At 43.1% G+C, this 13,017-nt stretch overlaps 1 protein-coding gene across 1 annotated transcript in view; it reads left to right on the plus strand.

Annotated features, from left to right (window-relative positions):
• The window catches only part of LRRC69 (leucine rich repeat containing 69), a 351,609-nt gene that overhangs the window by 196,407 nt on the left and 142,185 nt on the right, over positions 1–13,017 (plus strand). The window contains exon 4 of the mRNA XM_086965983.1: positions 4,297–4,492. Within this exon, the coding sequence (XP_086822109.1) occupies positions 4,297–4,492 (196 nt within the window). The remainder of the gene's footprint in view (positions 1–4,296; positions 4,493–13,017) is intronic.

The following is a 13,017-nucleotide window of genomic DNA, read 5'->3' on the forward strand; positions in this document are numbered from 1 at the left end:
GGGAGAGGGCCTCAAGTGATCCTGAGCCTCCCGCGTCACTCCTTTATGCCAGGCCGTCTGTATATGTCTCCCAATGCAAGGGTGCCCTTCAGGTTGGTTTCCCGGTGGTCTCAGCTTCTATAGGCCGTCTTTCCTCATATTCGCGGGAGTCTCCCTGATGCACTGATGTTCTCCGCCCTGGGCAGCGCAGATCTCGCAGCATCAATGGGTGCTCACGGAGTGGGGGGCCTCAGGCGATCCGGTGTACCCTGCGTTGCACGCCTATGCCCAGTTGGCCTTTGCTGGTATCTAGGGCCGGTATGCCCCCCACACATTCTGCCGCTTGCAGTACTCTGCTCCTACCTCTCCCCCAGCGCGAGAGTGGGGGCCACAGGTGTCGCGTCCTCCATGATGGGCTCCCCGGACGGAGCTCTCTTCCTTGCGGGAGTTTGGGCAGAGCCCGTCTCGCAGCCGGAGACCAGCAGCCTGCGCGGCCTAGGCACCGCGTGTGCAGCGCGGGCTGCCGTAGTTTATCAAGCAGGCGTTCAGATGCACTCCGCTCCACAAGGCTCCCCGGCCAAATGCAGACAGCGCCTCACGGGCGCAGGAAACTGCTGGTCTGCACCAGTTTCAGCATGGAGCAAGCGGAGGGGCAGCTCCATCGATCAGATGCCTTAATTACCACAGAGGGGGTCAATAAAAAGGATATTTGCAGGATAAAGGCCGACGGGCGGCAAGAGCCTCACTTACATGCGGCCATTTGCAAGCGCGCCACTTAGCGCCCCCTCTTATCCCACAGGTCTGCAATAGAACCACATGTGCACCGTCGTTACAGCAACCTGCCACGCCTTCAATCGAAACTCTCGAAAGGACATTAACAAGGCCAACTGCTCAAGAACACAGACTGCAAATTGACTTTACAAACACTTTTTTGGTAAGGAAAGAAAACCTTATTTATTTTGCTCTACACCAAAACAAGACAACCCTGGGCACCCAGAGGACAGAAAACACCCCTGAAGACCATACTAACGCCTATGAATGTTTTGCAAGTTATGTTTTTTTGTACACACTATGTTTAGCATGGGTGCTCTCGCACCCCTCCGGAGTCAAAAACATGCCTAGTTTCATGAAACCTACTTCGTCATTTTTGTAACACATGCACAGAGATCTCTCTCACCTCACTTAAACCTGTGCTAAACCAAACGCTAGCCTTCCTCATGCACTGCACAATGCACTCCCACACAACACCTAGTATCAGCACATGACCACTGTGGGCACTCAAATCACTAACCGGTTGTGCTACATTTGCCCACCCATACTCCATGCTGTAGGCACAGACAGTCTTTACTTATCCCAAGAGATAGCCCCTGAGAAAGCAAAATGTCTCATCCACCTGTACCTATGCAGGGTTAGTGCCAAGATTCAACCCAATAGACTGGAACCCCATAGAGAACTACTAAACATCACCCGGTACGAGGCCAACCCCACTGCCTTGTACCTTTTTACCGAACCTGGTTCCTGGAGGTAACAAGACTACCGCATCAGTGCACAAATACATCCGCTCCCATGTCCATCTGCTGTCCCAGAGTGGCCCTTAACAGATATGCGGCCACCTTTTTTAATGACAAATGGAACCGGATATGAAATTCCAGTGCAGGGCCGCACACCTCGACCACACTAGGAGGAATAAGTCCCATGGGAGGGGGTCAAATGCCAGCATAGACACCCCATGACAGGAAATCTGGAATACCTAGAATAATAGGTACACATGATTGAATGGAAAGGGGCAACCCCTAATTGTAGGGAAATTAACACTGTATTCTTTGAGTTTCAGAGGCAAAGGAACTATACCACTTGATTTAAATTAGAACTGTGAAGTAATACTTCATATACCAGATCTGCAAAGGGGCACCTCCACATTGATGCATATGCATTGACAGTGCAGCGAGCTTGCTTACACCCATCTTGTCCCTGGATGGTGGGGCGTCTGAACTCTCGTAGCTATAAACACCCCAACATTGGTCATCCCTAGTGAAGATCTGTCTGACAACTCTGTTGCATCAGGCTCGAAGAAGAAGAACTGCTGATTATTTTGGCTGGGCTCAGTACAAGGACATCCTGGAAGAATTTAGACTGTTTTCTGAAACTCAAGTAAATGCAGGAGGGTCGATACCCTTCTTCAACTTGCAAAAGAAGGTGAACACCCAATGGTTACAAATAACTAGGTGGAAAATATTGAAGATAATCAATGACACTGAGCTCGGCCTAAATGCTAACAAGGAAGAACTGAGAGCCGTCTGCCTTACAGTGATGCAACATCTGTTTATGTTGGACTTGATGACCGCGATGGAGGGTGGGGTGTGTGCCAAGATTGGGTATTCCTGGTTCTTGCCTTCTAGGCACTGCATCATCAACAAGCTGACCTGAAGAAGGAGGGAGGTGTCACTGAGCAGGACTGGTTTCATAGTATTTTTTCTTGGATTCTCCTATGGATGTCCAAACTGTTCACATCATTACTTCCCGTTTTCACTTTTGTACTACTGTTGTGTGGTTTCCTACAAATGGGGGTTTCCTGCTGTAAAAACGCAGTCCTCAAATTAGGTAGTATGCAAATAGCTAGAGAAAGAATAGCAGATGCTACAGTAACACACACCTTATCGAATAATCTGACTACCATGACATACAAGGAAAATTATATAGTTGAAATTCAACTAGAGGGGGGAATGTTAATATCGGTGAATCTGATGTCAATGCAAACCATGATATGTACAGGCATAACAGCGGCAATACCAATAAATGTAGTGACGATGTACAGCATAAACTATGCACACATAACAATGTCAAAACTAGTAAAAGCAATGTTGATGTTCGCTGACAACTGTATGCTCAATAATGAGAATGTTAGTAAATATGATATTAGCGACCACCATGTTTTATGTCCACACAATAACAAACTCGTATTGTTGCTGTCAAATTCACTAAAGATGACCTCCCTATCAATCCCAAGTCAGAGATACATGGTCAGAAAGGCCCTGTGATCCAAAACAAGGCCTACCGATTGATAGGTCACAGGTGGGGTTACACAGCCTGAAAATAAACATGCAACCAGGGAAAGCCCTGATCGATCCCACAGATCCGGTCCAAAGAAATTGGTCCCAATAAAATACTTTTGGCCAAAAGTTCATGTTCCAAAAATACCACAAAGTTAGATGCTGCATGTAGTTAGGAACACTCAGCCAATCTGGACACAGTCCATGCCGGACGTCTGGACACATGCACACTGGGCCACACTAGTCACCTGTGTCCCCGTTTTCAGATGGTTGTACTTCTAATTTATAACTTGCCCCGGACCCACATGCTGTCTAAAAATGTGAAATCGTTCTATTGTACCTCATGAACTGTATAAAGGATTGTCCAAAATGTCTGTACATTGAGAATGTCTTCAGACACTACTTTTTTGATGCTCTCCCACCCTCTATGTTTAATTAAGCCAACTTGCTCCTGTGTTGTCAAACGCTTCTTGTCTTTTCATTTTTTCAAGGGAAATTCATATTCTAGCAACAGTGTTAAAAGTTTATTCTTTGGATTTTAGCAGTACTCATGATGTGGGGGGCGGGGTTACCGTTCCTGCTAATGCTGTGATGGTGAGTTCAGTAATTGAGAATGGAAGTAGGTAGAGCATAAAGAAGCATCGCAAAACCAATAGGTCTGGCTTGCCCTTTGATGCTGAATAAAACATTGAAAAGTCTTCTGCACTGTAAAAGCAAATCAAAAACGTGTGTTTTCTGTACATAACATTTGAGGACATGTACAGCCTGATTTAGGGTATGGTTTGATTGAGTATGGTTCATGGGATACACCGTCACAAACGAGATGGCTATTGAATTTGCCATATTACAGGCCCATTACGTCCTGTGCACTTCTAATATGTTTTAAGTGATAGCTGTCTCCTCTGGGGCGGATTTTCCCATCTGCCAAACTCTAGATCGGGCTCTAAATGTATGATAATTAAGCATACATTTGGGAATTAAAATAGTTTATTATGCATTGAAAAGCAAGCACTCTACTGGAGGGAGAATGATACACCAAACAGTGAATAGCATAAGGTAAGAGACATGCGTATCTGGGCAGACCCTAAACTAACTCTATATATATTTTAAAGAATTGGTAACAGTGGGTTCTTCAGACAGCTGCGAGCCTATCTACACTGCTATTTGTCCTCTGGATGGAGCCTGAAAACAAGTTAAATTTAGGTATTTGACTAAAGCACACAATTTGCACATGTATTTCCTAATGGTATCATGCTTTTTATTTCAGGTTGCAAAGTCTTGGCTATCTGAGTTTAAACAATAATCAACTAAAAAGCGTTCCCAAACAGATGGGCCTGTTGCGAAGCCTCTCAGAACTCCATCTTGCAAGCAACCAACTTAAAACATTACCAGAAGAGGTGGGGTATATGATCAGTTTAAGCAAGCTCTACCTGTCCAGAAATCAGCTTGTAGACCTACCAGAAGTAAGTCGCTGATGTTTGGGGGTGCATTTTGAAAGCTCGAAAGACACTGTAAATGAATGTCATGCACAAGCTATCAGAGTTCAATTAAGCGCATACCAATTTAAAGAAATTGCACATGATGTTTACATTGTTCGTTATCTTGCAGTTCTGCAGAGGTCACGTAGAAACTACAACTCATCCTTCATAGGAGAACATAACGTGACAGAACCGGAGGTAGTTATTCCTAGTATAGGGATATGTGTTATACATATATATATTCACTCAGGAAAAAAAGTCAGTCATTGTTCTAGCTAAAATGTATAAAAACAATTACATTCACCAGTTATAATCAATGCATTCAACAAATGCCATAACTCGTGCCACAAGTGTGTTCACTGGACTATCGTCAAAATGGCACAGACACACAAAAACCGATATGAAGATAATACCATTGTGAACGGCGTAAGTTATGGTGTGTGTTGAGTGCATTGATAACCTAACTGGTGAATTTTAGTGGCTTTAGAACCATAACTCGCTGTTTAGTTTTTCATTTCAGTAAACTATTTTTTTTAATTATGTTCTTAATTTCCCACCCGCACTGCGAACGGCCTTTGGTCGTGCGCAGCGGGGGTTGAGCACAGGGCTTGGTATGTGGCTAGGCCGTGTGCTCAACACATTGGCTCATGCACCTACCACTCTCATGGCCTTTCGCCGTGCACAACTGAAGTTATATGCAACTCCCTGTCAGCGAGATTGGCACCAGGCATGACCAAATTTTACTATGGGAACTACGAAGGAAAAACACTTTTTTGTCCTCGGCTTTATCTTCTTGAAACTTTGCATGCAAAACCTTAGCTGACTGAGTTCCATGCAAATAAATGTTATAGGCAAATCAACAAATGCCTTTTCAACTAAGCCATAATTACACAGTGGTCACCTCCTACTGTGTAATATATATATACATATATACGTAAATCTTTCAACTAGTTGGTATTCCACAAAGAAAGCAGGCGCTCAAGTAGTTGATTCCAGTATATTTTATTACATTCTTTCTGCCATTAATCAAAAGGAAAGTTGACACGTTTCAGCTGAGTTTTCAGCCTTAATCATGGTGGTCGCCATATTTTTTTAAATCATATTTAATGTAAAGAGAAACAAAGAACGTCTTCTCCTGTGAGGGCGGAACGACTACATTCATCAACACAGTTTGCTACCTTAGACATTTATAAAACTACACTGTATGACCACATTTTATATTTTATCCTGGGGTTCATACAAATGTAACATAAACATAATTAATAGCGTACACGTTCTTTTGCAATGTTTTATAAAATCGATATATTGTCAAAATAGAAAAAAAACATACATCACCGATCCATTTATTGGGACTACTTAACCACAGCCACACTCAGCATAATTATTAGCAAATCAAAGTGACAATTTTTGTTGTGATACGCATCTCAAAGAGGTCCACATAAAAAATACACACATATCTACAAAAAGCAGATCTATAGAACATACCGTTGTTTTTTTTTTACATATGCTACTCTCTACTATTATATCATTCCTAATGTGCCAGAGTGCCGATGGAGGGGCTGCACAATTCAAGTTACATATTTGTCACCAAATGTGCCAATCCATCTTCTCAAAGTAGGTCCAGTACCGCTTATCCATTGATTCACAGGCATAACTCAATGACGGCCGAATTTTAATCCTATATACCACCAACATGGGCAAAGTGTCTTTGCCTGCAACATTCATATAACCTGCTAATTGCGGAAGCCTGGAATATTGCAATACTTCTGCACTGACTAATGTGATCGCTATTTGAACAGTTACTAGAAAATAATTCTACCTAAATACGGGTACAACTTCACCACTTCTAGCTTGTCTTTCCCTAAAAACCAATGCAAATCTTTTCTATTTCCACACCCCTGGGACCTAAAAACCACAACTTTGCTCTTAGAAATGTTTATTTTTAGGAAATGGTCATCAGCGTAGCTGCCTAACTGAAAAAATACCTCTGTAAACCTATTGGGGTTAAATCTAGCAAGATTGCTTCATATGCGCAAAGTAGACAACCAAGTTTTGTTTTTTCTAGTTTTGGTGGGTCCCCCTTACACTGTCCAACTCTGCTAGGCAAGACATAGATATGAAGGGAAAAGAGGAGGGGTGTTAATAAGCACCCTTGCTTCAACCCATTGTGGGTTTCTACTTTACCCGACAAGCCCTGGTTCCCCTCCATCAGGACCTGAGTGCAAGTAGAAGAGTGTTAGGCAACAACTAGCCTAAGCAAGTGCGCGGGAATCCCCAGTACAGCCAATTTCCTCCACAGCGTCCACGATCAACCCCGTTGAACGCTGTGGAGAAATCTATAAAGGCATCATATAGAGCCATACCCTTACCCACTGGATACTTTTCAATCAAAGTTTGGAGTGCTGTAATATTGTCTAGGGTACCACAATGCTTAGGAAAGCCAGTCTGCTCTGCAGGGACAAGATTATTACCAAATGCACAAGCCTGAAGATGAACAATACTCTTGGCAAACAATTTCCCAATCCCATTCAGTATTGCAATCTGCCCAAAGCTGATGGGAGACATTTTTGGACCCTTTTTATATAAACGCACCTCTATACTTTCTTTCCAAGAGCACGGTGTAGATCCATACGAATAACAGTAATGAGACACCAGATGGAGAAAAAGGGCACATGCGGAAATATCTTGTTTTATGAGAGATATCGGGACATTGTTCGGGCCCATCGCATCCCAGAGTACCTAGCACCCTTAATAAAACTCTGATTCTATTCACAAGGATGTCAGTCATATACATTCAGCAAGTGACACTCACCAAGCGACTCCAACGGTTACCTACCACTAGAATTTGATGTGTATACCTGCGAGATATATTGAATCCACTATGTGTCGGATATTAAAATGGCTTCAGCCTTAACTCTACGATCACAATATTCGGCTATTACAGCCAAATATTTACACGCGTCACCAGAAAGTGCGACTTCTCTCAGCTTAACCCATTTCTGATTCTCCTTCCCTTTACATTCAGACAACTTCAGTCTCGTTCTCACCCTCTTGAATCTATTGATTTCCCTTTGCCTCAGTAGTGATGACTGCTTAAATTGTTCCCTTACTAGGGAGTTTAGCTCCCGGTTTAGCTTTTTTACCTCCCAAGACGTAGTCACCAAGGGTTTAGTGCTACTTGCTTGTACCTTGCTCTCGCATGATCGAAATAAAGATAACTGCTTCTCAACCAGGTCCTGCCAAGTTTATTGAATTTTTATTTGACCAAAAGGTACGCCCATTTGTTTTATTAAAGACCATCATCATTTCTGGGATTCCAGGACTCGGGCGCTTTGAGTTCTAAATCGATGACCACTGAGAGAATGCTATGATCACTCAGATCTGTCCTCAATACCTTAAACAGTGTGCAATGCCAAACATTTGGTAGGATGCCACAATATAATCGCTTAGTGATTGGCCTTGACAGGAATGGAAAGTAAAAGAGGGGGGAGAATCCTCTGGGAATTTGCCATTTAGAGTAACAACGTCACTGGTTCTCAGCCAATCCTAGAAGCTTAAACCTCGCCTGTCTAATCTAATATTTCCAGGCAAAATTGCTTCTGGGATACCCCATACCTCGTCCAACTCCGGGTTTGCCAACGGTCAAAGAGGAACAATTAGCGATTTTAGCATTAAGACCTCCCACCTTATTTACTTCTGGGGTCTCAAACTCCCGACCAGTGAGAGGTCCGGCCTTTATCAACTTTTTTACTTTTTGATGCTGGATAATAGTATCAGACTCTTCAAGGGTGTTGGAGAACCTCAGTTTTTTAGGCTTACGCTTCTTAATGCGCCAGATCCTTTTCATTTTCTCCTTCTGGGATTTTGCCCCATTACAACCCAAGGGAGAGGATTCCTTCATGGGAGAGACACCATCTTGTTTAGCCCTTGACAGTGTAGCACTAGGAGTGTCATATTGTAAAACTATTACCCCAGGAGTAAGGGATGCCCCTTTTTTGAATATCAGGAAAACAGAAGGAGAATTATCAGGTATAGGTACATTTACATTTGGCCCTTGGGCAGCCTCGCATTGGTCCCGAGATACATGGTTTGGGAAGGAGGAAAAGGTCATATTGGCATTTTCCTTAATGGCCTCGAAGATATCTTTGGATTGCCCAATAGCAGTGGCCCCAGGGCCATCATAGTTTCCCACCTGAACTCCCATTTGTGCCACCCCACTGTATGCCACTATATTAGTCTGGGAAGCCTGAGATCTCATTTCAATGCCCCTTTCTTCCTTCCCTGAATGTAAACTAAAAGAGTTTAGGTGCCACTCCCCTCTTAAAATGGGGGACAATACATCCATCACATGATCAGAATTAGCAATTGATTCATCCAACAAAACCAAGATGGAGGAAAGAATCTGCTCTACAGAAAACAAGATTTTGGAGGTGACCTTCCCAACCCTTCCTATTGATTTCCACATTTGATGACTGCATAAGGGCTTGTGCCCCGGTGCGTATAGAAATATCACATTTCCGGGATTCCATTGAACCTAAAAGAGAGACACTCGAAGAAGGCGTACTGCTATACAATGCTGGGTATGGAATACTCTTAGTAGAACAGTCCAAAGAAGGACTCAAGACCATGTCTGAGGCAACCGGTGATTTTAAGTTAGCCTCCATAATTCTGTTTTTTTCCATGATAATGGCAGGTCCGGCAAACAATAATCCTCCTATTCGTCGGTACCACCGATCTACACATTGCCACATAGTTCACTGGGAGTCACTCAAGAGTCCTCTTTGGATGAAGACATTCCCTTACAGACTCAACATTTAGAACACCAGATAAGGCCACAGGACTCTTAGGCCCAGACTCGTAGTCCAACTTGGTACCAACAACGTTAGTCTCTGAAACAGCCTTTGCATCCTCCTTGTCCATTTCTTTCACTGCTTCTCTGGAGTGGCATGGCTTTTTGAACTGGCTTGGGTGAATGGGCTGCACTGGGTTATGCATGAGGAGATTTGCCTGACACAGGACTGTGCCCTGCGAGAGGACCGTAACTGAACTCAACGAGTCTTCTTTGATTACGCCTGTAGACATCCCCAAATCCTTGTTTCCTACCCTTCTCCCCATCTTTGAGAACAAGGAAAACACAGAGGGATGGGACTTTAATAGGGATAGATGGGCTTGGGATTTCTTTCGCCAGATAGTTTTTAAAGGTTTAGGGAAGCTGATGTCATTATCTATAGGACCAGTTGAACTTGAAGGGACAATTAAGCCACCAGAACTCAGGCATCTAGAAGGCATCTTCAAAACCACCTTCTAGAACCTTGAAAAGATTGTCCACCGATATCCACAAGTGTCTACTTGGCAAATTGGCATAGCACACTGCGTTGTCAGGAATGACATCAATTAACCCCTTTGATGCTCATGACGGAACGGTTCCGTCATGAGCATCAGTTGAGCTGTGCTGATGACGGAACCGTTCCGTCATGACCACACCCATTTCAAAGGATCCAGCACACCAGGAAAATCTCCTTAGCAGCGATGAGGTTAAATGTTTAACAAACGTAGCATCCGGGCCAGTGGGTGGTACGTTAAAAAACCTGTTAGTGTGAACTGACTGGTCAAGGCTAAACTAAAAAATGCTGCCTCAGAATTAGCAATGTTTATCCCCCACAGTTTACATTGCAAGCAGCGTTTAAATATGATCACCAAGCCTCCCCTATAAGCAGGGGGGCGGTCAAGCCTTAATAGGGTGTAGTTAGAAGGAACTGTGTCTAATACGTCGGGGCTGAGGTTCCTAAAAGCCATGTTTCCGTTTGGAAGAGCTTAGTAGGTTGATAATCTGTAATTAGGTCTGCTATGTCAGGCTTGTGTTTGGGCAGAGAGTGGCAATTCAGTAATAAATATTAGTTATCACAGTGACTCACCAGTGTTGCCTTACTGAGATGACTCATTGTTGTCTGTTCTCCCAAGAAAAATTACTTTCCTTTAGGGCTGCATAATACATTAACGGACTGTGAGCAGGCATCCCTCATGGGGCTGTTTAGTTCCAATAACTTCCTTCGTGAATAGGAGATGGACTTTACAGCATAGGTCTTAATGGTGCGGGACTTTACGGAGTGAGTGGCATCACTATATAGCTTGCCTCCAAGAGGCCGTGGCTTCGTACCATCCAGACTCAGATTCGTGGATGTGTGGAAAGCGGGAACCGGAGTCGCAGCGCTCCACTTCAGTGATGGAAAAAAATAAAAACACAGCTAATGGCAGAAACAAATTAAAATATTAAAATGAACCAAAGACACGTTAGGAACATTGGTAGGCCAACCTAAGATAGCCACCACCGAGATGGGAGCCAGGAACTTCCCAGTGCTTAATGCGCTTACAAGGATAGCAGCAAAGAGAAGTTAGAAAGCTCTGGTAGGCTGACCTAAGATGGCCGCCACCGAGATGGGAGCCAGGCACCTCCCAGCGCTTAATGGGCTTACAAGGAAAACAGCAAAGAGAAGTTGAAAAGCTTTGGTAGGCTGACCTAAGGTGGCCCCCACCGAGTTGGGAGGCAGGTACCTCCCAGCGCCTAATGCGCTTACAAAGAAAACAGTAAAAAGAAGTTAACAAGCTCCGGTTGGCTGACCTAAGATGGCCGCCACGGAGCTTGGAGCCAGGCACCTCCCAGCGCTTAATGCGCTTACAAGGGAATCAGCAGTGGAAAATGTAGCGTAGGTAAGCACAAACTCGGCCATCCAGAGAGCATTTCCCCTCTAGGCAGACGGAATCCAGCGCGTCTGCACAGCTGGCATCACTATATAGCCCGCCTCGAAGAGGGCCTGGCTTTGTTCCTTCCGGACTCATGGATGTGTGGAAAGCGGAAATTGGAGTCCCAGTGCTCCACTTCAGTGATGGAAAAAAAATTCAAACACAGCGAATGTCTGAAACAAATTTAAATATTAAAGCCATTAAAGACACATTAGGTTCACTTTAAGGAGCTACATTTTATGAAACCTCTGGTATTGATAGACAGTCAATTTTTCTCTTCTGTCCCAGAATCAAAATGGTGGGACGTCAGTAGGTCTCTCAGTGGTTTGGATTTTTTAGATGTGATCTGCAGGCCCACACACACAAGCAAGATACACATATCCTTGAGCGGTTCATATTTTTTGAAGATGCCATTTTTTTGTAATATATTGGTTACATAATATACAAATGTATTAATGTCACCTTTGTGAAGTTCCCAAATGTGCTTCGCAATGACATAAATGAAGACTTGAATGTGTTGTAGTACCCAAAGCTTTTATTTGTTAATGGTACCTCCTATATACACCATTCCACATTCACACTCCAATGCATAGACTACATGAGTGCTTTCACAATGTATGTTTTCTTTGATCGTCTTCACTTTTCCATCAACTAATCTCACTTACATTCTATTGTGGCCCCATTTGCACCATTACATTTAGTGAATTTATGGAACCCTAATCTGTTCGGTAGTGTCCAGTTTCCTGATTGGTCTCGAGTTGACATATAACTGCAGACCTAATGAATGCATCTTTCGATAAGTTATGCTTGGATGATGCCCTACCACATCCTTAAGGTATTCATCTTGCTCCAATTTTCTCTAATCAATGTTTTTACTTCCTTTTCAGGATTACTGAAATCCATCTGATTATGCATTCTTTTTTCTGATCTATTTTCTTTTTCTTTTTCCTTAATAGATTATTTCTATTCTATTCTTCTGTTCTTTTCAACGCATCCATCAATACTGGAATTGGCTATCCGCGTCTCATGAATCTCATTGTCATTTCCAATGCTGGTTCATCAAAATCTTTCTCTTCTGAGCAATTTCTTTTCACTCTCAGGTATTGCCCATAAGGTATGCTCCACTTTAAAGATTTTGGGTGTTCGCTGTTCGTAAACAGTAAATTGTTTCCACTCGTGGGTTTTCAAAGACCTTTGGGCACATCCGTTCATTTGTTACATAAAGCTGGATGTCAAGAAAGGTTAAATCCGTTTTGCTGATCTTGTATGTGAATTTAAAGCCCTAGGGATTATCATTTAAAGTATCTAAAAAGTCGATCAGTTCCGCTTGTTCACTTCCCATAGTTTATAAAAAAGATCATCGATAAACCGCAGCCATAGTACCACTTTCTTTAGTTTTTCTGAGTTTCTTTCTGCCCTTACTATTTCAGTTTCCCCATAACCCAGCGCAAGGTTGTCATACGTTGGAGTGAAAGAAGACCCCATGGCTGTCCACTGTTTTTGTGTATATTTTCCATCGAATACAAAAATGCTGTTTGACAAGAAAAACTTCATGATGTCCAACAACATTTCTATGTGGTACAATAAACTTAGCGACCTTGATATCAGATAGTGTTTGTGAGCCGCCAAGCCATCCTCATGCCTTATTGAAGTATATAGTGACAACATCTACTGTTGCCATTATATAATTGGGTTTCTAAGGGATATCATTTATTCTATTTAGGAAATCCATTGAGCCCCTAATATAGAAAGGAAGACTTAACACAAAT

Source organism: Lissotriton vulgaris, chromosome 4_1 (genome assembly GCF_964263255.1).
Source record: "Lissotriton vulgaris chromosome 4_1, aLisVul1.2, whole genome shotgun sequence".
Lineage (NCBI taxonomy): Eukaryota > Metazoa > Chordata > Amphibia > Caudata > Salamandridae > Lissotriton > Lissotriton vulgaris.